Below are 26,934 nucleotides of genomic sequence, written 5' to 3' on the forward strand. Positions count from 1 at the left end.
ATGACTGTAAAATAGCCATCCCAGAGAGAGACCATATATGCATTTTTGAAAAGTCCCCTATTAATGGACCTTTAGTTTACCTCCAATTTTTATTATTGCAAACAGTCCTATAGTGAATAACTTTATGCACATGTCATTTCATACATGTGAAAACTCCTAGGAGTGAAGTTGCAGGATCAAGGAGTAGCTGTGTTGGCAACTCTAGTGGATGGAGATATGGCCCAGCTCTCCAGTGGATGCGGGTGGGGGTCCTGGTTATTGGGTTCGATCACACTTTACAGGGTCACCATGACGCTTGTGGCCTGCCTCAGGGAGACCTCAGTCATTCTCGTATTTTATCTCCTGTATTGTTTCCATGGGAAAAATAGTATCATTCTTGGAATTGCCACTTTGGGAAAGAGGAGAACGGTTGTTTTATAGTTTTCCTGGCACAGGAAGCAGAATTCTGTCACTTGGTCTTGTTACTTAGTCTCTCACTTTTAGGTTCCTTATCTATGAAATGGGAATATTGATGCCCATTGTGGACATTTGTTCATATTCCCAAGCACTTATTGAATTATTCTTATTTCTCTGCTATTCCTCATCTTATGTCACCTGCTAACCTTTCATTCCCTTTGGTTTTTGAACTTCTCTATACACTTCCTGGATTAATCATTCTATCTCATCTATAAAGTCAAATAAATTAGATCTTGGAAAAGCATATCAGAGGTCAAATTACTTGGCACACGTGACTGGTGACCCCTTGGGTAAGAGTCCCACCATGAACCCTGTTGGTCTTTACAGCGTTTCCCTCTTTGGCCGTAACTCCTGGGTCCCTGGAGCTGTGCCGTCCAGTTTAATAGCCTCTTAAATGCATGGCCACTGAGCACGTGAATGTGGCTAGTCCCATGAAAGTGTAAAATACACATGAGACTTTGCACGCAGAAAAAAAAGCAAAATACCTCATTATTTATTTTTTATCAATCACATGCTAAAATGGATATTTTAGATACATTGGGTGACATAAAATAGATTATTAAAATTTATCTGTTTCTTTTTACTTTTGCTTAACACCGCAACTAGGGATTTATAATTGTGCATGTGGTCACATGGCGTACCGATTGGCAGGTCTGCTCTGGAGGGACAGGCCAACCTTGGTGTTGCTCCCTGGCACTCTCCTTCATGGCTTCTTTCATGTTTCAAGTATTTTGAAGGTCCACCTGCTCAGGTTTAGAAGTCCTGAGCATCCGCTGACATTGTTTTCAGCTCCTTAGGAAACAAAACTAAAATATCCCACCAGAGGGCTCCAGAGCTAAACTAACATTTTTTGGGTAGCGATTGGACCTGTGCACACGTAAATTGCATTGAGGGAATTATGAAAATATTCTGATTTTCTATTACAGTAGTGCGGTGTTTGGTCATTAGGACTACTTATTTACTGGAATGACTACTGTGAGCAGAATCCTGGGCTTAATTAAATAGTGTGTTGCAGTTCGTCAGAACTTTTAGGAGAAAATGAGACTAATATCTTAAACACACATCAGTGGTGCCCTATATAGAACATTTACTAAGGCAGCACACTTACAAACACTTAACATCAAATTTAAATAGATAAACCGGCATTCATTTGGTAACACAATCCCTCTTTAAGCAAAGTATGATGCTGAATTGCTATTTGAAATAGTATCAGTAAAATGGTAATTATAAATTGCTGTATAACTTCAGTTCTTTTCTCAGCCAATATTCACTACACTCATACCATGTGCTAGGCCCTATGCCAATTCTAGGCATATGGGGATGAATACAGTGAGTCTCTGCCTTCCAAGGTCATTACCTTCCCCAGCTCATATCCAACATTATACATGTTGTAATGTATAATGAAGATTATGAAATTTGATGATAACTATTAGTAGCAATAATTAGAATATTGGCCACTATTCCTAATTTGATTAAGTGGCCAATATGTGGCGTTAGTAATGTACAGTCATGTTATCCCGAATGTTTCCCAGTTTAGAGCCCTGTGAGAATAGACAGTTTAATATTAGTGTTTGTATTACTGTTACTAGAAATGACTTGCATATCTGGGTACTTTGGTTTGTGTGCTGTGACTTGCCCAGTATGACTTGTGGCAATTTCAGGTTTTGCCTGAAAGACCTCTGAACCTCATCCCTGTGATAACATGACTTCACGTGTCATGTCAGCTTTGGGCAGTAAGTCACTGGTAGTGGGTTGGTTTGGAGGCTCAGGTGGCTCTTGCCTTCTGCTAAGGTTTCGGGAGCCCCTCTGCCCTGACCCATTCCATTCCCTGTTGCAACACCTGTTTCTCGTGCCTGCCCAGTAGTCTTGCCCCTCGTCTGAGAGATGACTGGCTCCCTGACATTCATAGAAGGGAGACAAATTAAAATCTTTTAAGCAATGTATGGTATGTCAAACCTTTTGTGCCTCCAGCCATTGCATAATACATGTTTGCTGATGACAAGACACCAATAAAATCAGACAGTCTACTGTAGCTTCATGTCGCCTGTTATAAGTAGTTTTTTTAAGAGATTTCTCATTTAGCTATATTTTAAAATGAAACATGCATTCACATACTTTCTAGTCTAAAAGCAAACACAATGTAGTCTTTTGTGAATGCCAAGAAGTAAAAAACAATCTTACTTTTAGTGGCCCATAATGATGAACTCTTTTCATATACAGTGGTAGAAAGTGAGGTTAGAATTAAAAACCAAAAAACCTCCCTTTTAAATGATTTCCAAACTCTTCTTTTTTCTAGAAAGTGATGTGCCTACTAACTGCCCACATCAGTGGTGGCCATACACAGGTAACTGTTACAAGATTCACAGAGAGAAGAAAATCCAAACAGATGCCATGATTGCGTGCAGGAAGGAAGGGGGTAACCTGGCCAGTATCCATACCATTGAGGAGTTTGACTTCATTATCTCCCAGCTGGGTTACGGTAAGAACGCATCAATCACGTGCTTGACTGGAGTCTTCCCCACCTGCTGCTCACGTCCAGAAAGTTTAATCGTCAACATTAAATGTAATAAATTCAAATTAATAACTTAATGATCAGTTTAATAAATTTAATAATGAATATGTACCATTCCTAAAATGTAAAAATGGCATAGTATTTTAAAGAATTTTTATCACTAAGCTAATTTATTTTTCTTTCAATATGTAATCCATCTTGGATGCTTTTAAAATGTTATTTTTGTATATGTAGTCTATTGAGAGCAGCTACCTTAAACTTGTCATCAGTATTTCACTTTATTTTGTGCTTATTTGTGTGTGTGTGTATTTTTTTAAAGCTATATTTTATTTCACAAGAAGTATGAAGCATTTCATACTTGGGATTTTTATTCTTTATTAAGCCAACTAATGCTTCTGGACTGATTAAGTGATGAAAGAAATGGTATGTTTTATTGATATAGTTAGATGACAGCCCAATCTTTTAAAGAAATTTATATGTCCATTTAGACACGTCATTTAAGAAGTGTGTGAAAAACATAGTAACTTAAATGATGTAACATTTTCGAAAATTGAAAGAAGTTTGTAAAAGAAATGTGGGTAGAATGAGTTGGGAATGCTGATATGAAGAGGAGGGTGAGGAAGAAGCTGATGATGAGCCCTCCTTGGTACTTGCCAATTAAATGATGATCATTTTCTGCTTCCACTGATGAGACTTTTGAAGAGCTGCAGTTGCTCATCTCCAGCAAACAAAACAAGAGGAAATAGACAGTGGAGATGGTGGGGGCTGCTTCCTGTCACTGACGGACAACTGATAGGTGTGCGTGGGTGGGGGAGGGGACAGGAAGAGCAATTGACAAAGAGAACAATGGGATGGTGTCAGAGAAGGAGTTGAAAGATCCCCAAACACTGCTAACTCCTGGCCCCTGTGCCGGACGGAATCCTTCCTTCTCCGCTTTCCTCGTGGAGCTTAGCAGCGGTGAGAGTAGACGGTGCAGCCTCTGAGTAATTTCTTTATTATTCTATATTTACCTGGATGGTAATGATGTAATCAAAACTGATGCATCCAAGTAATATCATGACATAAAAGTTATGATACTTATAATGGGAAATAAAATTTGCAAATGAATCTGTGGAAAACAGTTTAGTTAAAATGCCGCAGGGGTATATGGAGGAAAGATAAATGTCTTCTTTATTCTGCAAACAGTAAAATAAATATGCTACAGAAGTAATGTGCAAATTTTGCTGTATTTTATGTTATGATATATAAAATTAGGAGAATGTTATATGTTTACTGCTATAGTTTTTGGGGAAGTTAGATGACAAAGTTTGCTTTTATTCAACTTGAGAATTTATGAATTTTCACCAAGGAAACCTGGTCTCCTTTACTACTGAAAAAGATTTCTTTAAAACAATGAAAGTAATATGGATAAAAGTATAGTTAAAAAATTGAAAGAACTGTTTCTAAATTAAAAGCCTAGGAAACCTTTTGTAGCTAGTCGAAATATCTTTGATGTCAACCATGGAAAAGTAGTGGATGAACGGGGAACTGCACATATAAATTATGACCCCATCAATTAAGACAGCTTCTGTAACTGATTTCTACAAATCAGCCTAACAACTTTACACTTACTTCTTATATGTTTTTAGAGGGTCAAGCTTATGTTTCGGAATTACCAAAGCTAGAGGAGAAGAACAGTTTGATGTGAAAAAGGTTTATAGAAAACTCTCAATACTTTATTGTAAGCGTGGAACTGGGGCGTTAGATTTTCATTAGACTTGAAACTAAATCCGTAAGGGATGGGGACATGAGGTCATCTTGAAGCCTCTATTGGCTGCACAAAAAGATTATGATCTGCTAAATTCGGTGACAGGAAAAGGGATCATCCTGGCAACTGTCAGTCACGCTTTGTGGCACTGGAAACATCTGCAGGGGTTGGCGCTGGGCCAGTCAGGGACTTCTCCAAAAGCGAGGCTGAGTGACAGCTTGAGGAGGAAGACGCTAAACTGTCAGGGAAATGCCTGCGCAGGGTGGCATTTTTCTTATTTTCTACTCTACAAAATCATCTTTAAAATCCTTTGGCAGGTAATTCTATTTTAAAGAACATAAATCAAGCATTCACGATGGAATTCACAGTAGCACAATTAAATACATATTGAACTGTGTATTCTTTCATTTTTTAAAATTTGGTGTTGTATGTTTTTAGTTATAAAATCCCAGGCCTTCAATATTGTCCCATTTTAGTTAGGATATTTCGAATTTCAGAAGTATAACTACTGATAAAATCAAGAATGGAAGTTATAGAATTTTAAAACAAAACAATCACATTTTGTATCTAGACCTGATTGTTTTTGTTTTAACCTTTATTTGCTATTTGGTTTCTTCAGGTGTTTCATGGTGAAAATAATTCCAGATTCATTTATATTTATGGACTAATACATAGGTGCCAAAGGTTGGGTCACAGCCCAGCCTCTCGGTTTATGCATCTTTTCACTGGGTAGCTAGGTCATTTTTACTCGTTGACAATGCAATCAGTAAAATGAAATGTTATTGATAGCAACACAATCAGTAAAATAAAAGTGTTTTTTTACATTTATTATTTTGAAACATAGAGAACATTTAATAGTAGTCAAACAGATTGGTATATAAGTAAGTGCTGTCCTTCCAACGTGGTGAGTGCAGCTGCTATGTCAGGTTATTTACCATAACAACAAGGACAACAACAAAAGCTCCACAAGCAGAGGGTAATGATAGACTCACCTCAATTTCGTTTTTTTTGCGCTCTCAGGAGATATAATTTGCAGTAGCACAGCAAAAGAATGCAGTCATATTCACAGTGGGAAGAGTACACTGCACAATTAAAGTAAAATTGACAACATAAAGTGTAGCTGGCATCTCAGTCTATAGCATGTAGGCCAGGTTAACCCTCAAGAGGATGGTCTTTATGATAGTTGCAGTGCCGATAGACTAGAACTATTGTTGAGAGCAGAGGGCCTTTCTTTCTTGATAACTTCCTGATCTTTGTGTAAACTTCCGGAAACTTTGTGTAAGTTACTCCTGTGTCTTTCTTCTTGTGTAGAGCCAAACGATGAGTTATGGATTGGCTTAAATGACAAGAAGATTCAAATGTACTTTGAATGGAATGATGAGACCCCAGTAACATTTACCAAATGGCTCCGTGGAGAACCGAGCCATGAAAACAACAGGCAGGACGACTGTGTTGTGATGAAAGGCAAGGTGAGGGGTCACGAATGACTGACATCTAGCACAAGCTGCAGGGAATTTTTCCTACTTGTTACATATGGTTGTTTAGATTGTTTCTAGTCTAGGTTAATCGACACAGATCAAGCTTGAACCAAAATTCAGATTTAGTTTCTTGAATCTCTCTCAATTGTTTAGCAAATTCAAATCTTCAGGAGGCCCAGAAAAGAAACCAAGAGAAACTTTTAGGTCATGGTTGAAATTAACCAACCCCTAATACTCATATATTGTTCCTATGTGGGTCCTAAATGGTGCCGTATATATACACTGCTTGATGAATCAATTCTGAGCATTGGTTCTACTCAGCTCGTTGCTCTGAGTAGATCTAGTTAGATCTACTCTGGGTCCCAAAGCCTGGAATCTGTTCTTGGAGAGCTACATTTGTGTGTAGTGTTTTTGGTGGGTTTTTTTTGTTTGTTTGTTTTTGGTTACATGGTGTCAAGTATGAAAAGATCCCTCTAAACCACAGGTGGCAAACACAAGGCCTGAGGGCCGAATGCAGCCCTCCACCTTGTCTTATCCTGCCCAGCACCTTGTTTCTACCTGGAGGCAGCACCGAGCTCCTTGCCCCTAGTTAAGGAGCAGTTACATTTACACAGTCCTAAACTTACATTCAGCCCTTTGTAGGCAAATGTGAGTCTGATGTGGCCCCCAGTGAAAATGAGTTGACATCCTGCTAGACAGTGGGTCAGACAGCTAAGAGGGAAAAGCACAGAGGCTCCACTCTCACTTCACATCTCTGTAGTCTGAGTCCACTTTGCTGTTTACTGGTAAAACATCAATTTACCTTTCCTTTTCATGCATATCATTTTCCCTTAACAACCTCAAATCGTTTTTCTTTTATGAGGCACAATTATGAGAAAATAGCATCAAAGTCTGACAACTGGTAAGCATTAAGTTTTTCCCCTTTGCTTTCCACAGGACGGGTACTGGGCAGATGAGACCTGTGAGCGGCCCCTTGGCTACATCTGTAAGATGAAGTCCCAAGCCCAAGGACCGGGAATAGTGGAAGTAGATGCAGGCTGCCAGAAAGTGAGTACAATGCACACAGTCATTTCACATCAGCAATATCACGTGGTACCCTTCGTTTTATTTTTGTCTGAGAAAGTACTTTATTACCGTCACAGATAGCCAAAATTTTCAGAGTTTTGTGTCCTTGTTCACCCCAGAGCCTCTTCGGGTGTTCTTGGCAATTATTGCGGGTTGTTTGTGGTCAGTAGCTCCTTTCAGAATGTTGTAGGAATTGGAGGAAAGAAAACAGGGAATAAAATGACACAGTGAGTGGAGCCCAGAGAGGGTAGTGAAGGCAGGTCATGGGACAAGGGGTCATCGAGGTATTGGTAGTCTGTGACCCTGTGGGTTGTCAAGGACGTTTCCAATAGATCATCTATGTCACAGACAGAAAACAATCCTTAGTCATTTTTCCATTTATAATGTTTCTGATGAGCCTCCTTCTGGTGGGGATTCCTCCCAGTGGATCCCTGCAATGAGAGGCGGGGGATCTGAACTCGAGCTGGTCGTAGCCGGCAGTGACTCCTGTAAACTGAAAGAGGCCGTGCACTCCTACTGTGCATCCACCTCACCTGCACAGCAGTTAGTAATACTTCCCTGTGGGTCTTATGTTTCTTTGAGGGTAACGTATTTGATCTCTGCAAAACAATTTCTAAAAGTGAAAAGATACTATAAAATCCTGTGTGTATGGTTATCATTTTCCTGTTTAATTGCTGAGTCGGCCATCCTCTGCTTTTTTTCCTTTCTCACTTCTCTTGGACAAAAATAAAGTAGAAATGTATTTTCTTTCCAAGAGTGTCATGTTGTGATCAAATCATGGCAAATACCAATAGGCTGAGAATCCGTGAAACATAATTTAGAACTGCACAAATAAACCATAAAGAAACATGGAGCAGATACTGAAAAAGTGCAGGCTGCTAGAGATAAAAATGATCTTAGTGATGAAAATTACACTTTTAATTTTTGCATTCTGGAAGTTTCAGTTCAGAGAAGTGATAACTTTCTTAGAGTCACACAGGGGCAAGACTAGATTTCTGTCTTCTGTCCCTAGGTCACTGCAGTTTCACTACTGGTTTTGTTCCCACTACACTGAGATATTCTGTGCCTAAACATATGCATGTAAGGGGACTGTAATGTATATTATTGTAATTTTCTGTAGGCAAGACACACTCCTTAAATTTTCCTACTTCTGTGCAATCAATCAAAGTTACACATACAGTCTACTAATTTTTGTATCTGTAATCTGATATAATTCAATTTAATCATTAGGATGCTAATAGAAAAATAGGAAAATATTTAAATAAAAAGCAACTGTTTGTTGAGTGGATTTATATTGCTCTCATTGATTTAAAGAATAAATGTTACATTCTTAATTAAATAGAAGAGGCAACCTAAGCTCAAAGTTAGTAAATAATTTGACCAGTTTGATAACACCTGTTCTAGGCAATGATTTTCTCAAAGAGCTGGGAAAACTAGAAAAAAAAATCCACTCACCAGCAAAGAAATATAAGACAGTTTCTTTTTTTGAGCGGGAGTCTGGGCCTGGGCCCTGGGTGGAATAGGGGCCTTTTTGAGAATTCAAAGTGACAGGCCTGTTGCCATACTGATCTGGGATTCAGCTTTCAATTCATTGCTTACCTGTGTGGGAAATACTGGGCAAGAAATTCTCATAAGGTGGTCCCGAGATGCTAAAGTTCCAGGATGGCTGGCAGTTGCGAATGTGATTCTCCTTATTCATAAGTCTCTTTTTCCAGGCTGACTGGGAATCCGAAGGATGAGTGCAAAATTCAGAAATATCAAATATACAACCAGGAGGTTTAGATGGAAGAATTAATGGATATGATGTAAACTGAATGTATTTTAAAATGTTTATAGAAATATAAGGTGTAACGACTCCATTGAACAGCCACCGAGTTTTGTTATGTAGTGTTTTGTTATGATTCAATTCTAAATGTTTTTGGTTTCTTTGGCCCAGGAATGATTTAGGTGTGTGTGTGTGCATGTGTGCCTGTGTGTGTGTACATTGGTAGTGATGGGGGTTTTGTTTGTTTACTAGTTTATAAAAAATTGGGAGGTACTATTGATTTTATTTCCTTCCCTTGTGAACATATAAAGCTATTTGTTGTTATTTGTTGAGATTGCCTTTGTGGTGTAGCTCGTAGTTAGTTTTTGTAAATATTCCATAGGTGCTTGAACAGAATGACCTTTGACAATTGGGTTCGCAGGTGTATATATGTTGACTAGATAAGATTTAGCAATTGTATTATCTAGATATTTTATGTTCCTGATATTTTGTCTGCTTGACAAAATATTCTTCTGTAGTTCTGCCAATTTTTGCTTTATATACTTTGATCTGTGTTATATGTTCCTAATGAATCAGTCCTTTAATTATGTAATTACTTTATTCATAAAATCATTTTTAAATAATATTGTTACAGAAGATATCTTTTTGCTTGGTATTGTACCTAAAAGTTCTTTGCCAACTAATTACTTTTAATCATTGTATTTTAGGGATGGTCCTTATAAATATATGTCTGCATTTTAATTTTTATCTAATTTATTGGCTTTTAAATGGCAAGCATATGAGTTTAGATTTGTTTTGCAGATTCTTATATTTGGATTAGTTTCTATAATCTTATTTTGTACTTTATTTTGTTGACCATTATGTTTTATTTTATTTCTTTTTCTCCTTTCCTGTACCCCATTGGTTCTATTAAATATCTTTATCCCATCTTTCTCTTCTACACATTTGGAGATTATATATTCTACTTCTATTTTTTACATGGTTAACTTTATGTTTTTAACATACATTCCTGACTTTAAGTTCAAGTTATTCAATATCTCTGCTTCCTGAACAAACTGAAGGTTGTTATTCTACTTAAACATTTTAAAAAGTTTAATTTTGAAAAGATGTTAGACTCAGGCAAAATGGACCAAAAAAGCACACAGAATTCCTCTCTGTCACCCACTCTGCTTTCTCAAATGATCACTTCTTATCTGACTCGTGTACATTATCACACCCAGATAGCCGATGCGAATACAATACAGTTGAACTAAACTACAGATCTCATTCATATTCCACTATTTAACTTCCCACCGCCAATTGGTTATTTTTGCCATTTGTATAGGCACTTAGACCAGAATTGACTAAGACATTCATTTAATTGTTTGCTCAGAGCAGACTTTTGGCCCACTTGTTTTTCCTGGTTTTACACTCCTTCTTGCCAAAGTAAATCTTTCATGAGCTCTCTCACTAGTGATGTGGGAGACGAGAAACCGCTGCCCTTGTCTGAAAATGTCTTGAATTTATATTCTTGCCCCGCATCATAATTTCGATAGGTCATTTTAGAACTGTAGATTGACAGTTATTTTCTTTTTTTTTAAATGGATTTTATTTTTATTTTATTTTTTTTAAAGATTTTATTTGTTTATTTATCTTTAGAGGGGAAGGAGAGAGGGAGAGAAACATCAATGTATGGTTGCCTTTTGTGCATCCCCTGCTGGTAGTTAGCCTGCAAGGAACCTGCCTGCAACCCGGGCATGTGCCCTGACTGGGAATTGAACCGAGATCGTCTGGTTCGCAGGCCCGTGCTCAATCCATTGAGCTACGCCAGCCAGGGCTTGACAGTTATTTTCTGATAGTACTTTATATATTATTCTATTTTCTCCTCTCCTTGACTTTTGCCATTGGAATTCCTGTTAGAGAGTAATCCTCCCTTGTCAAAAAGTGGGTTACCTATGTTTTCTGATTTTAGGATCTCATTGTCGTTGTCATTCTGCAGGGTTAGTGAATGTGTCAAGGCTTGGATTGGTTTTATTGGTTCAGTTTGGTACTAAATACGCCCCTTCATTCTGAGGACTTATACTTGTATGAATTCTTAAAAATTATTGATCATTAATTTTATTTGGTGCTTTTGAAATATACTTTAGACTGATGTTTGTATTTTGTTTTTCAATTAACATGTTTTCTAACCTCTTTTCATATTTTAATTTCTCTGCTACATTCATCCAATTTGCTAATCATTCTAAAACCCTATTTTCTACATTTAATCTAGCCATTATTTGTTTTTGAGAAATATTTCATGTTAATGTTTTTTTTGTTTGTATTTTCTCCTCTCCCCTCCCCCACCCCCTCCAAACTCACCTCCCTCCCTTGCTTCCATCCTCCCCCTTGGTTTTATCCATGTGTCCTTTATAGTAGTTCCTGAAAACCCATCTCCCCCTGTCCCCTCCCCCTCCCCTCTGGCTATTATTAGGTGGTTCTTATTTTCAATGACTCTGGTTATATTTCATTTGCTTTTTTCCTTTGTTGATTATGCCCCAGTTAAAGGTCAGATCATATGGTACTTGTCCCTCACCGCCTGGCTTATTTCACTTAGCATAATGCTTTCCAGTTCCATCCATGCCATTGCAAAGGGTATAAGCTCCTTCTTTCTTATGTGGAGAATGGCCGTGGTGAACTATAATACTCTAGTTGCATTGTACAATGTAAGGAAGAAGTTTGAATATGTCCATCCACCTAAACTATATTTTGATTTTGTTAATCTCATTTTTTCTTAATAATCACTTTGAAAGCCATCTGAAAAGTAAGGCTGTTTTTGGTTTTGTTCAGTTTCAATTTCTGAAATTTGGTTTATTTTCAATTCTTTTAATCCTCATCAATGAATTTTTTAATGACTTTAGAGAGAAAGGAAGAGAGATAGAGAGAAACACTGACATAAGAGAGAAACATCAATCAGTTGCCTCATGTCCGTGACCTAACTGCGGTCCGCCCGGCAGCCTCAGCACTGCCCTGACTGCAGCCCTTCGGTCATGGGACAATGCTCCGACCACCTGAGCCATGTGCACTGGGGCTGTTTTCAGTGTCGAAGTTTAGTTTTTCACTTTATATTTTTCTTTTCTTGAAATTCTATATTTTTGTGTGTTTTCAAATCCTCTCATTCTTTCTTCATAGCATTTTGATCCTTCGTTATTGATTCTATTTCTTCTTAAGTCATCTTAAACATACTTATTTATATATTTCCCCAGATGTTTTATTATGTTAAATTATTAACTCTCACTTAACATGAGACATTTTCTCACAGGATTTGTAGTTTTTGACTATGAGTTAATACGCACTCCATCTCCACCCCAACTCTCAAATGCCACAGTCTCATGTGACCTGGGTTGAGGAAGTATTTCTGTTGTGAGTTTTGCACTTTCTTCTCTGAGTGCCTAGGAGATTCTCTTTTTGTAGATCAAGTTTGTTTTCCCCGCCTCCCTGTGGCCTCTCATACAGTATAAATAGTGTAAAGTTGGGGCCAACACCCATCTGTGGCACAGACTTGGTATTCATTTTTCCCTCCCAGAACCCCAGGCAGATGACAAATATCTCTGTTATTTCCTCATTCTGTGGGCAAAGTTTTTTGTTCTCCTTTCACAGCAAGGCTACCTTTAATGGAGATTATTTTTATGCAAGAATTTCAGTTCCATCTCCTGCCTCAGATAAGCTGATAGTTAAGGTCCTCATCTGTGTTGAGATTTAAATCCCAGCTCCTAGACTCTGGTGCCTTAATCTAAGTGTGTTACCCTTTAGACAACTCTCAGCTAGTGCATTTTTCCAATTCAGTCTTTAGTTGGTTTGTTTGTTTGTTTCTAAGATTTTGTTCACTTATTTTTAGAGAGAGGGGATGGGCGGGAGAAAGTGAGAAAAACATCAGTGAGCGAGAGAAATATTGATTGGTCACCCTTCGTATGCCCCGCCCCCCCAGCTGGGGACCCGGCCCACAGCCCAGGCCTGCACCCCGACCAGAATCTAACTAGTGACCTTCAGGTTTATAGGGTGGCGCCCGGCCCACCAAGCCACACCAGTGAGGACCCAGCTTTTAGTTTTCTACTACTTTCTGGTGCCTGGAGACTTCCCCTTCCCCCTCTCAAACTCTAGTCTGGGTTTTTTGTTGTTATGCTTTGATTCAGCATTTCTGCGTGTTTGAAGCGTAGGAGAGGGACCATGCCAAATCATATTGCCAGAAGTCCGGTAGCTACTCTCCTATGACCAGGTGATCGGCTTTATACTTGGCATCTACTGCTGGCTTCAGGAGGCGACAAGCCTTGCTATTCCGCCTCTTACTTCCTGTGGCTCCCTTTTCTGAAATCGGAGTCTTCGCCATTATGTTCGGTTGCCTTGATAAATATTTCACAAATCATTTTGTTGGAGGAGAGAGAATGATGGCTCCCCACCCATTTTGTATCACAATTTGTCTTATGAGGAATAAAACACTACCATTTCCTTTCTTCATATAAATGATTTTCATTGCATTTCAGATTATTCACATTTGTGTTCTGTTAGTTCTCTTCGTTATCAATTTGTGTTTCACAACAGAGGGATTATTTTTTTAAATATTTTATTTATTTATCTTAGAGGAGAAGGGAAGGAGAGAGAGAGAGAGAAATATCAATGTATGGTTGACTCTCATTCATCCCCTGCCGGGAACTGGCCTGCAACCCAGGCATGTGCCTTGACTGGGAATCGAACCGTGATCGTGTGGTTCGCAGGCCCACGCTCAATCCACTGAGCTACACCAGCCAGGGCAACAGAGGGATTATTAATATAATATTATCTAATACCTATGTGTGATAATCTGCTTGATGACACTAACAGGGCTGGAAAAGATACGGCTTCTACTGCTACATGATTGGACACAGCCTTTCAACCTTTGCAGAAGCAAACCAAACCTGTGTGAGTGAGAAGGCGCACCTGACAACTGTGGCCGACAGGTATGGAGTGATCTTAACTCTGTTTTAAGATGTCACATAACGAAACATTTTCCGGAAAGCCCGGGTATCCATGCGCTCTATACTTCTGAGTGAATTACATGGGGTCATGAGGTATGATTTGTAAAAGCAGAAGATTAACAGTCATATTCTTATTTGAATTCTTAATCGTAAACATTATAAAATATTTTGTCATTTTTAGTACTAAATGCAGTATTCAGAACTGTTTACTAACACTGTAGTAGGGACATAACTTTTTCTGATATGTCCATTTTTTGAAGCAGGAAAAATAAGTAAAAAGTTTCAGCAAAAAAATCCTACTTTTATCTTTACCACTTTTTATCTACCCAAAAAGAAGGCAGAGAGGTTTGCTGAATATTTTATTCATTTTTCCCATTCTTCCTTGTTTTTTCTTTTTCTTTGCCAGGTTTACTAGATTTATAGGTCAAGAAAATCATATGGACATAGAGAATTTTATGTAACTTTTGACATCTGGAGTCCCATTCATTTTTAAGATTTTAGTGTTTATTTTCCTCTATTCTTTGCAAAGCTCTGGAATAAGCCCATGAGAAGCTTAAAAGAAAATTTAAAATGTCCATATCATTTTCAGTGGAAAGTAAACGATTACTGAGTTGTAGTACAAGTCATATCCATTGGCCTTCTGAGGCAGAGTCAATACAATGTAGAGGATGCTCTTGGCATTAGAAACCCTTTGATAAAATGAAGGATGTGCTGTCATAAGCATGGTCTTTACAAAAGACCTTGTAGTTTAGCCCTCATCCTTCTTTCGTATACAGTTAAATGTCTAGGACATGGTGACGCTCTGCTATTACGCTAATGTCTGACAGTCAGAACACAGGTGCTTTTATCTCGTGACACAGAGATTAGCTGCACATCTCCAAGTAAGGTGGGGACGCATCTGGTCTGCACTGCCATTGACCCCTGGGTCTCCTGGAGCGGAGATTCCCCTATATTTTAGAGTTTAGGTTTGTTTTTCTTTGTGTTTTCCATGATGTTTATATTCAGGAGCTCACTAACTCTGTGGTTCTATTAGTTTTTTAGACTTCTAAGAGAAATTGAGTGTAGAACTTTGATTTGGGGGGGGGGCGGTTGCTCAGTTTAGGAGATGGAATTATTCAGTCTAGGGTCAAACAAATGTTCTGTATTGGAAGCTTTCCCTGCACGTCCCTCTCTGCTCTCTCTGGAGTCACCCACCTCCCTTTGTTCCTGGAAACTTTGGGTACCACTTGGCTTTTGCTCCATAGAGAGATTCTTGCCTACATTGCCATCTCATTATCTGGTATTTGTCAATTAAGACAAACTTTGGTTCCTTTACTAACCAAATTGTGTTATTAGAATATTATGCCAGATACATAGATGAGATCCAAAGGGAGAGAAAATGTTTGAATCTGTAATTCTGCTCCCAATTCCTTCTGGAGATTGAATCCCAGCTTCTCTGTATTTCTTAATAATTTTCTGTTTCTGAGCATAGATGTGAGAAGGCAATTGAGTGGGAAATTTGCACAGATTTTTCCATTTGTATCATTCTTGATAATACTATGACCTTTCAATTTACTTAACCAAGTATTGTGCAGAGCATTTGAAATATTTAAAAAATGGACTGATTTTTAAACAATCATTTTCAAATGTTATAGTTTTTTCTTCTTCATTTTCAGAATTCTCTTACATTTTGAGAATGGGAGAGGGGCTGGTGAGGAATAGGGAGAAGTGGTTTGAGTATATTTAAAAGATTTTGTTCACTCAGCTGTGTGATGTCTTACCTTCATAAGATCACATTTCCCTAGTGAACATTTGCCTAATATAAATAACATAAACATAACAAAACATGTTTGAGCTACCAACTAAATCATAGTGCAAACATAGAAATGAGATACATTTTATGTTGATAATTGGAAATATTTGTGTAAATATTTCTAAAATTCGGTTTAGTTTTTAAAAATTTTAAATTATTATTGCTTTTTAGATATGAGCAAGCCTTTCTAACTAGTTTTGTTGGATTGAGGCCTGAAAAATATTTTTGGATAGGACTTTCTGATGTACAAAACAAAGGGACCTTTCAATGGACCATTGAGGAGCAGGTCCAGTTCACTCACTGGAACGCAGAAATGCCAGGTACGTGCAGAACTTCAGTCTGAGCTTTGAATTCGGTGTGCACATCTGGTGGGCAAAGACTGTCATTTCCTGATGTGCCTGTCCAAATGACTAGGTAAATTAATTGTGCTTTCAATATTTTATATTCTGTTCTATTTCTGGTTTTCTTTTTTTTAATGTTCAACTAGTTTGCAGTGGTCTAAGCACACGAGGGAATCTGCCAGATTATTGATTGCTGCTCTATTTGAAAACTATTTATGAAATCCTGAATGACTACAAATGTCCCAAATGGTTAGCTTATTTCTGAAAGCTTAAAACTCTGCTAAAGGGATGTGCACCATTTTAATGCAACTGTGAATAGAGATATTAGTGTGCTTGAGTTGGTAGTGGTTACCTGGAACTCATTTCTGCATCTTGTATGTGCCACCCTGCTTAGTCCTTTATATGTGTTGGGTTTTATTTCATCCTTATGGGAAACTTTCAAGGTAAGTTTTAAGTGTCTTCATTTCAAAGATGTGGGACTCAGAAAATTTATGTGACCAGGCAACTTCAGACCATGACTTTAATCTGTGGAAATCCCAAATCTGTGCTGCTGGCACCACTACCTGCCCCCTTCTAAATGTTGATTAGTTTCCCTAGTAAGTGGTTTCTGCAATAGACTCTCAAAGAGTCTTTGCCTTCTTTACACAGATGTCATAGCATATGACCTTACCCAGTGTGACAACCCCCAGGGCAAAAAACTTAAGAAGAAATAATAGCTAAAGTTTATGAATGTACTACTTAGCTTAACAAGTCCTAATCTTCAAGAGTTCTTTTAATGTGTATTCTCAGCTTACAATAAGGTAAACTGATCAGTAATTTGAACAGTGTGATTCTTTTGTAATTATTGAATATTCTGAAAAATAGTAAAATTTCAGTTGATTTTTAAAGAACTGGCCAATATATTAAGAGCCGAGCGCACACTTAAAAAATATTGGTAGGAGTGGTAATAATTACTCTAGGACAAAGTCCTTAATTTTGCTGGTGGTATTCATTCAGCTGTAGGATATGGGGGAATTGATCCTGGAATGTCCTCAGGGATAAAAATGGGTGAAACGGGAGCCATAGGGAGTCAGGTATCTTAATGAAAATGCTTTGGAAAAGATGTACCTGCCCAGAACTTTGAGAGTTACTCCAAACGCTTAATGTTCTTTATGTTTTTATTGTATTTTTACCCTGCTCTGCCCCAGCAGTCACCACACTGTTGTCCATGCCCATGACTCCTTCTCCCTTTTTGCTGCGTCCCTCCACCCCTTACTCGCCCCCACCCAGGCGTCAGCCTGCTCTATGAGTCTGTCTCTATTCTGCTTGTTAGTTCATTTTGTTCATTAGATTCCACATATGAGTGAAATCGTGGTATTTGTCATTCTCTGACTGGCTCATTTCACGTAGCATAATGCTCTCCAGGTCCATCCATGCTGTTGCAAAGGGTAAAAGAAAGAATAATAATAAAAGATGCCCTCATCTCAGCAGAAGGAATTCTACTGTTTTCAAAGCTCTGTCTTCAGTAATTACTATCTGGAATAATCAAAACTGTGAAACAGAATTATAAGCTATTGAGTTTGATAGAGTCTTCATTTTATTTTACGTACTTTTCTTACCCATGAAAAAATTCACTACAACTCTGTAAGGTAGGTAGTGATATTTGTATTTTAAGATGAAGCAACAAGTTCAGAGTGATTGAATAACTAAACCAAATTTCTAGCTCAGGTATACCTCATTTTGAAGTCGTCTGTAACGAAGCACAAAAAAGCACAAATAAATGGCTACATGTCACAGGCTCTCTTCTCCGTGTTTCTGCATCACATGCAGGTTTGACCACATGATTTGCCACTCAGGTTTGAACTGTCTCCTGTGAGCGTGGCCGGCTGTCAGCAGCTCCTGTTAAGTGAACTCTGCTTTATGTGTTGAACACAGGGAGAAAACCAGGTTGTGTTGCCATGAAAACTGGGATTGCAGGGGGCTTGTGGGATGTTTTGAAATGTGAAGAAAAGGCAAAATTTGTGTGCAAGTACTGGGCAGAAGGAGTAACGCGCCCTCCAGAGCCCACAACGACACCCGAACCCAAATGTCCAGAGGACTGGGGCACCACCAGTAAATCAAGCTTGTGTTTCAAGGTAAGTCACAATTGCAAAGCTAATACAGAACTTGGAGTATGTTCCAGCCTAAAGAGCCAGCTAAGAAATTAAAACAAAATGAAACCAAAACCCACCATGCCCAACTTCACCTGTAGAAATTCTGATTTTATCGATCTGGAAGAGGGACCTGGCATTGTTAATTTTGAAAGAGCTCCCCTTGGGTGAAGGCTAATGACCAGTTGCACGTAGAACAACAACAATGGCCTTCAGCACACACACAGTTCACGGCAGCCTTTCTTCTCATGCTTTGCCTTCATCACTCACTTCTTTGCCTCTCTCCCCTCCTTCACGCTTTCTGGCCCTAGTCTGAGCTTTCATTTCTTTCCATCTCAATGAAAATTTTTTTACTCCCCCCTCATTCTTTCCCATTGCATCTCATTTTTGACCTGTTCTTCGAGATCAAGCTTTTAGTTAACTGAATTGATAAACGAATCTGCAAAATGCCAGATGGGTATCTTGAAGATAATGCTCCATTGTCCTGATGTAGCCCTTGCTCATTACACCTCCAGGAGATGGAGCCGTTGCTGGGTGGGGAGGAGCACAGGGGGTTCAATGCCTTTTAAATGACTATTTGATATTCTGCTATTATTTTTTATCTTTTACTAACAATCTTTATCATTGATTCGAAATTGTTTTACTTCCATTGATAATATTGCACATATCTCAATAAAATGTCACTTTTATAAACCATCTAGGAGTTAAATTATATAAACCTATGATTGTAATGCAGTCTGCTATTATTTTATACAATCCCAGGCTAGATCATACAGTTTCTCCTTATGCAAACAAGTTCACCCATACAACCAAACACCCCAATGAATTTATTTGAGCCTTTTTCCTCTTTGTCTTATANCTTTTAATAACAATCTTTATCATTGATTCGAAATTGTTTGACTTCCATTGATAATATTGCACATATCTCAATAAAATGTCACTTTTATAAACCATCTAGGAGTTAAATTATATAAACCTATGATTGTAATGCAGTCTGCTATTATTTTATACAATCCCAGGCTAGATCATACAGTTTCTCCTTATGCAAACAAGTTCACCCATACAACCAAACACCCCAATGAATTTATTTGAGCCTTTTTCCTCTTTGTCTTATAAGTCCTATTTTTTTCTAGAGAAGGTTAGGTTTAGCCAAATGCAGAAATGTACTTATCTTAATTGATGATATTAGTCTCTAAAGTTCCTCTCTCAGGACCTCTGTTATTTAATCCTGTGAATGGCATATGGCTGTGGCATGCCTTCTAACACAGGCAGGGTTGATAAAGAACTTGAATTATCAATGTGTGTGAGAATAACGTTGCTTAATCTTTTCTAACTTGAGGGGTATGGCTAGTTGGGTAGGAAACTCCCATTAACAGCAATAGAGATGGATGAATTGTCCAATCCAGATTAGCCAGTCTGGGCTAAAAACATAATTTGTACAGAAGGGAATATATCGGCCTCAAAGGGGAGAGATTTTGTATATTAATTAACTGAGGACAAAGACAAAGAAGATCAGGTATTGTTGTTGCCGGCAAACTTTTGAGCTGCCACCCAAAGGCCAGGCTTATTTTATACACAGGCGTTTGCTCAGAGCGATAGGCTATGGAGATTTGTTGCAGGATTTAGAGAGAAACTGCAGAATTCTCCAGAGCTAGGGAGCAAACCTGGGTTCCAGGAGGCATTATCCAAGTGTATGTTCAACAGATCTACAGATGTGCTTCACTGAGGCATCTGTGGCTTTAGAGGTGCTTGGGGTAGAGTTTGTTTGGAAATCTATCGACCATCTTTGTATAGATTAAGAAACAGGAATTATTAATAAAATTCAGCTAATAGGAAATTGATTCAATAAAATAAAATCTTATATCACAGTCTAGCAAGTTGAGGTAGTCACAAGAGTCTTCGGGTTACTTAAGTGGAAACTTGATCAAGATACCGTTGTCTGGAGAGCTCAATTTAGGGTCAAGGTGAAGGTTGCCTTGGATGGCGTGATGACAGCTGGGCAGCCACAATCTGTTGGAAGCACATTCCTTTTTCTGCAGGCCTTGGATGATAGCGCCATGACTCATGAAAGACAATGAATGAAAATTATAAAAGTGTGTGCAGACAATGAACTCCTAAGTTCTCTGCATACCGACGAGTGTTGCCTAGACCGTCAGTGGATTCCATATTCACTGCAGTCCTCTGGGTAATATGACACATTCCTTAAGTTATTAATCTATTAAATCAAGTTTTGCTTATGACCATATTTTTAGATGCTCTGACAGGTGAGTGTCAGAGTATATGCTCCAATCATTGTGAAAATGTGCATCTGTCAGGAAAAAAGACCAAGTGGTTTTGAAGGATGGGACCAACCAAGTGTTGCAAAGCCGCCAGATGAGTTACTGTTTAACCCCGACAGCCTACCAATCCCCGGCACAACTGTAGGGAAGATCTTTTCCTGAAAATGCTCTATATACATGTTTACGTTCTCTGTATCCAAGTTTCTTCAATTTTTTTCCACTTCAGTGCTACATTTCACACTTAACCAGATTAAACCTGTCTTCTATAACGAACTGTGTGCGCAACCCATATGTCTAAAGTTTCTAAGATTTTAATCTCATTTCCCCTGTGCTATCACATGATTTTATTTTTAAAGTGCTCCCAACCAAATCACTCCCTAAATTTTATTACCCAAATATTCACTCATAAATCGATTTTTAACTAAGAGAATTCACATCATTTTGGGCCATGGCAATGGCTTGCTTTTTATTAAAAGGAAATCTCATCAAAAGTAAATAATTATTTCTCAAGTCAATAAGCTATGCAGTGTAAAATAACTTCTGAAACCACATCATTTTTAGCTGTTCACCAAAGGCATACATGAGAAGAAAACCTGGTTTGAAGCTCGAGATTTCTGTAGAGCTCTGGGTGGAGACCTAGCAAGTATCAATAATAAAGAGGAAAAGCAAACTATATGGCGGTTAATAACGTGAGTATCTTCTTTAGATAATACTCCTTTGTTGGTCTACTTGGTGCTCATGATGTTGAGAAAAAAATTTTTTTTATGTCCCATGGGTAGTGTGCCGGTGTTGTCACAAGGATTGTGGGAGGCACATGTCACACCAGAGCATGAACACCCAATCATCGCACTTGTGGAAATTGTATGTTTTCAGAAGTGTTGGCTCATGGTGTTGCTTTGAATTCATGTATTGTACCCCAGATCCATGGGCCCTTTTAAATTCAGTTTTACATCTAAGTGCCTTAATTTTAGAACTATAGATGCTGTGACGAATGGGAAAGTACAAGTCCCTCGACGCATATTGTTAAATGAGTAACTGAGTGACTCTCTTTCAGTGCTTTAAACACTAAAAGATAGTGTTTATTTATTCTCAAATGGTGGCTCGTTTGAAGTATATTTATGGGTTGTAACAAAATGAGCATCTATTGAATAATGCTTATATTTAATCACTGGATCTCTTTGCCTGTGTACTAAGTAGTTCTTGATTTGGAGGTGGCTTTCAAGTGTGATTAGTCCTCATGGGTCACCAGAGTTGTTTCATGCATAAAGTTTCTTTGTGTCTAATGTGTTGTAGGGCCAGTGCGACCTACCATGAGCTCTTCTGGTTGGGGCTGACGTATGGAAGTCCTTCAGAGGGCTTTACTTGGAGCGATGGTTCTCCTGTGAGTGATTGGATTTACTGTATCATTTTCTTCCCTTCTCACGTAGTATTTATTTTAATGTTATTTCTTGGCTTAATCCACAGTTTTTGTAAGACTGGTTATTATGATAGCTAGAGACATTTTTCTATGAAAAATAAATGTTATGTTAGGGTTATTATTCTGCCCCTGCCCCAGGGTAGCTCTCTGGGTCACCCCAGGTGTGACCATGTTGACCAGATAAAAAAAAATTAGGAAACTCACTCTACTTGTTTATATAAAATAATATATGCATTCTATCATAGAAAATGGGCATGCACATAGTTAAACTTCTTAAAAATTGAGTGTTCTGTAGCCTCTTATAGATCAAGAAATCTGGAAACAACTTTAGATATTTCAGAACAACCATTGGCCAGACTTCTCCAGTCTCAAGGACGGAGAAGTGAGAGGCCGAGCGCTGACTGACTCGCTCGTTAGTCCTCAGGGAGTGATTTTGTGTGATTTCAGTTCTCCTCCTCTTACAACCCACCAGCAACTTCTCAAAGACCTTGGATAAGATGGTATATTTGATGACCCATTGATTTTCGAATATTATGTATTATATCTCTGGAAAATAGGTCATAACACTTAGTCCTAAACCCTGTGGACTATGGTTCCACACTGAAAACTCCTGGGGAACCTAAACCCAGCTCCCTATTTTCTTCCATTGTTCATTTTGGTAAAATCTGATAGCTTTGTTAGTAACATGTCACAGGTATGTTTCTTTTGCAAAGGAACTATTGCAACTTTTATGATACCCATCTAATAAAGAGAAAGTTTCCAACATCCCTCTGAAATATTTTCTTTTAAGAATGTGTTAGAAATGTAGGAACTCCCAATCCTGAGAAGTGGAGCTCTTAGCCGAGTTATTTCTACTGTGTACGATATGAACTCTGCTTTTGTGACCTTAGACCATTCTATTCAATGAGAGTAAAGAAAATTTGTAATAATCAGTAGCATACTCTACTCAAGTTTAAGTTCCCATGTATTAAAAGGTCTTTCTGATCCATGTTTATCAATCTTGCTTTCAAAGCAAAGCTATGGTGAGAAAAACAAAGAAATGGATTTAAAATTGTAAATACGTCGTTCCTTACCTATTTGGGTAAAAGATCGGCACTGACCTGATATAAATGGCTGCTATGTAATGTTCCTAACATAGGTTTCCTATGAAAATTGGGCTTATGGAGAACCTAATAATTATGGAAATACTGAATACTGTGGAGAGTTGAAAGGTGACCCTAGTATGTCCTGGAATGATATTAACTGTGAACATCTTAAGAACTGGATTTGCCAGATACATAAAGGTATGATGACCTGTTTCTCCCTTTGTCTTCACTTGAAGAACTAACTCACAACAACCCAATATCTTCCCTTTATTAGTGGAACCAAACAAACACAATTAAAAATAAAGGAACTGGCAGGAACCATCATTTCACAGGATGAGAATGAAGTTGCTGAGCACAGACAAATGTTCCAAAGGAACAGAAGATCAAAAGGCCACCCGGGAATCCTAGACTAGAGTCACGTCCTCCAAAATAGTTCCCATGGACTTTGATTTCTGGCTCTGTTTCTGCAGTGGTAGGAGCGAGTGTTCTGCTCTGTGAGCAGAGCAATGCACATGCCATTTCTTTTTGGAATTGCCGCCTTTTAACCTACATTGGACACCCAGAAGGTGAAAGGTTCCCTAAGCCCAAATATTCTAAGTATTGATATTCAAGGAAGTGTCCAACACAAAGAACAAATACCACGCTACTAATGGTCAAAAAGGAGCAGTACCGTCAGTCGTGATCTTGCCCCAGAACGTTCCATGTATGCAATTCAGACATGGAGGTCAGAGGATTCAGATTCTGTTTTTTTTGTTTTTGTCTTCACCCAAGGACATGCTTACTGATTTTAGAGGAAGGGAGGGAGAGAAACATTGATGTGGGAGTGGAACATCTATTGGTTTCCTCCTGTATGTGGCACAACTGAGGACCAAACCTGCAACCTAAACATGTGCCCTGACAGGGAATCGAACCCATGGCCTCTTGGTTTACAGGACGCTGCCCAACCAACTGAGCCACACTGGCTAGGGTTAGCTTCTTATATTAAACAAACAATCAAACAAATGAAAATGAGCAAATAGACCCACGTTGAACTAACAATGTACATCAACTTGTCTTTGTGAACAGATAAATGGAACCACATCGCCCTCTGCTGTTGGGAAACCTTGCCTCTGTCTCCATCCCACTGCTAGAGGCACAGTGTTGCTGGTGCATTACATTCCTTACTCCTCCTGCTTAGAGCAGTGGGCAGAATTAAGGGTAGCATTTTAAACCCAGGTCTGGGATTTGAACCTTGGCATTCTGACTCCGAAACTCGGGTCCTTCTCTCCCTGTTGACACTGTTTATGGTGCCTGATAACTCTGTTTCGGATTTCCAGTGACTATCATTGTACCTACTTTGTTAATCTCCTGACCCCTACTTCTGTTTTTCTTCATTCTCCTCCTCCATAGTGTGATGGCAGAATTGGAGAGTTAATGGGAGAGAGGGGAAAAAAAGAGAACCATCAAGTTTTTAGCCATATTGACCCATGAAAATGGTGAAAATAGAAGAAAATGTAGTAGCAGAAGTGCAGCATACTTTACATTATTATTATTATTTTTTTTTAGGACAAACACCAAAACCTGAGCCAACACCAGCTCCTGAAGACAGTAGGTGTTTTTTGTTTTTTTCTGAAATTTTCTGATCTCTATATTCATAGTCCTTTTTCCCTCTTTCCTCTTCCAATGGGAAAAAAAAAAACCCACTTGCCCTAAGAAGGTGGATAGCAGAAGTTCTTTAAAGGTTTGAGAATCCCATGGAAGTTTGGATCTTTCCAGACAGACGCTCCTGAGCACAAACTTCAGGCGGTTGTCAGCACAACATCTCAGGGGTAATGACTCAAATCCAAGAGCATTTGTTTCTTCTTCAGCTCTTGTATTAGTTTCCAGTGGCTGCTGTAACAATTTTCCACAAGCTTGGTGGCCTAAAGGAACAACCATTTATTCCTTTACAGTTCCGGAGGTCAAAAATATAAACAGTTTCACTGAGCTGAAATCAAGGCATCAGCAGGACCATGCTCCCTTCAGAGGCTCAAAGGGGGCATCAATTTCCTTGCCTGCACCAGCTTCTAAAGCTGCATTCTTTGTAATTGTTGTTTCATGGCCCTTCCTCTAGTTTCAGAACAAGAAATGTGGCATCTTACTTCATTGTCACATTGCTTTCTTCTCCTGTAGTCACATCTCCCCTGCCTCCCTCTATCAGGATGCTTGTGGTTACATTTACGGCCTACTCACATCATGTAGGTTAGTCTGTCCATATCAAGATCCTTAATTTAATCCCATCGACCAAGTGCCTTCTTCTGTATAACATTCACAGATTCCAGAAACTGGGCTCTAGATATTTCTGGGGGCTCTTATTTAGCCTAGGACAATGCAGATTCAGAGTCCTATGGTTTGGCAGAAGCCTTCGGAACCCTCCTGGTTTGTAAAGTCTTTTGGTTCTTTTCCATGATATACTGAAACCCCTTAGTCCACGTGTTACAAGTTCCCTGTTATATTAAGATGAAGGCTGCTTTCTCACAGCCTCCACTCCTTAAACTTGGAACATCACATTGCATGGATGCAAATCCTTCCAGCTCTGTGATCCTACTGATGAAATGACATTGGAAGTTCTTTCTTCCGACAGAGATATATGGAACTCAGAAAGAGAATTTGTGAGTTTTTACAGAGTTCATGGCCAGTGGCAACTGGCCTCCGGTAATTCAGTCTGTATCTGCATGAGCATCCTGCTTATTCTGGCCTCTCAAAGCTGAAGATGCCTCTGATATAACTACTCTGCCCTTTTTATTTTTGTTGACCATACATGCCAGATTGTTGAATTCACCAAAGTGAAATTCGTCACCATTTTTTGTGAATTTTTCAGATCCACCAGTCACTGAAGATGGGTGGGTCATTTACAAAGACTACCAGTATTATTTTAGCAAAGAGAAGGAAACCATGGACAATGCACGAAGATTTTGCAAGAAGAATTTTGGTGATCTTGTCTCTATTCAAAGTGAAAGTGAAAAGAAGTTTCTATGGAAATATGTAAGACAATGGTTAATTTAAGACTGGCCCAGTGACATGGGATAAGCAGAGATAATGTCTATGATTGGTACCTTGTGGTGCAATTTCAAATCATGTGCTGAATTTGTACCTTCTGAGGTCAGGGGTAAACATGTAAATCCCAGAGGGGTGGGGGGTGGGTGTTAGCCATAGCAGAAGGGCCTGAATATTCAGTGCAGAACCACAAAACCCAGAGCCACTTTGTGGTCTGGGCTTTGTGGGGAACCAGACTTCACAGCCTTGAGTTTACTAATTTAACTTTCAAAGATTGTAATTCCTAACTAGGTGTTCATGCTAAGCCTTTGTGTATAGTACAGGTGCATTATTAATTAAAAAATTTATGTTAGTTGACCAAATTGTTGCTTAATAGATAGGACAGTTTAATTATTTTTTTGCGTGTGTCTCTTTATTTTATTTTTTTAATATATTTTATTGATCATGCCATTACAGTTGTCCCATTTCCCCCCTCATTCTCTCCCCAACCCTGCACACCCCCCCTCCGACTCCCCCCCTTTAGTTCATGTCCATGTGTCATAAGTTCTTTAGCTTCTGCATTTCCCATACTACTCTTGCCCTCGCCGTGTCTATTGTCTACCTACCATCTATGCTACTTATTCTCTGTACTTTCTCCCCCTCTCTCTTCTTCCCACTCCCCTGTTGCTAACCTTCCATGTGATCTCCATTTCTGTGATTATGTTCCTGTTCTAGTTGTTTGCTTAGTTTTTGTTCTAGGTGTGGTGGTTAATAACTGTGAGTTTGCTGTCCTTTTACTGTTCATATTTTTTATCTTCTTTTTCTTAGATAAGTCCCTTTAACATTTCATAAAATAAGGGCTTGGTGATGATGAACTCCTTGAACTTGACATTACCTGAGAAGC

General features: G+C 38.7%; 1 protein-coding gene and 1 pseudogene across 1 annotated transcript in view; one reads left to right on the plus strand and one right to left on the minus strand.

The window, feature by feature from the left end:
• MRC1 (mannose receptor C-type 1) overlaps positions 1-26,934 on the plus strand; it is an 81,681-nt gene that overhangs the window by 28,265 nt on the left and 26,482 nt on the right. The window contains exons 7-17 of the mRNA XM_037060785.1: positions 2,753-2,935; positions 6,027-6,184; positions 7,130-7,240; positions 13,860-13,975; positions 15,957-16,105; positions 18,041-18,240; positions 21,096-21,223; positions 21,828-21,915; positions 23,090-23,234; positions 24,582-24,623; positions 25,876-26,039. Coding sequence (XP_036916680.1) covers positions 2,753-2,935; positions 6,027-6,184; positions 7,130-7,240; positions 13,860-13,975; positions 15,957-16,105; positions 18,041-18,240; positions 21,096-21,223; positions 21,828-21,915; positions 23,090-23,234; positions 24,582-24,623; positions 25,876-26,039 — 1,484 coding nt within the window. The remainder of the gene's footprint in view (positions 1-2,752; positions 2,936-6,026; positions 6,185-7,129; positions 7,241-13,859; positions 13,976-15,956; positions 16,106-18,040; positions 18,241-21,095; positions 21,224-21,827; positions 21,916-23,089; positions 23,235-24,581; positions 24,624-25,875; positions 26,040-26,934) is intronic.
• LOC118997160 (uncharacterized) lies at positions 21,300-21,399 on the minus strand (annotated as a pseudogene).

The sequence above is a fragment of the Sturnira hondurensis genome, unplaced genomic scaffold (genome assembly GCF_014824575.4).
Source record: "Sturnira hondurensis isolate 20B ecotype Veracruz unplaced genomic scaffold, ASM1482457v3 Scaffold0012488, whole genome shotgun sequence".
Lineage (NCBI taxonomy): Eukaryota > Metazoa > Chordata > Mammalia > Chiroptera > Phyllostomidae > Sturnira > Sturnira hondurensis.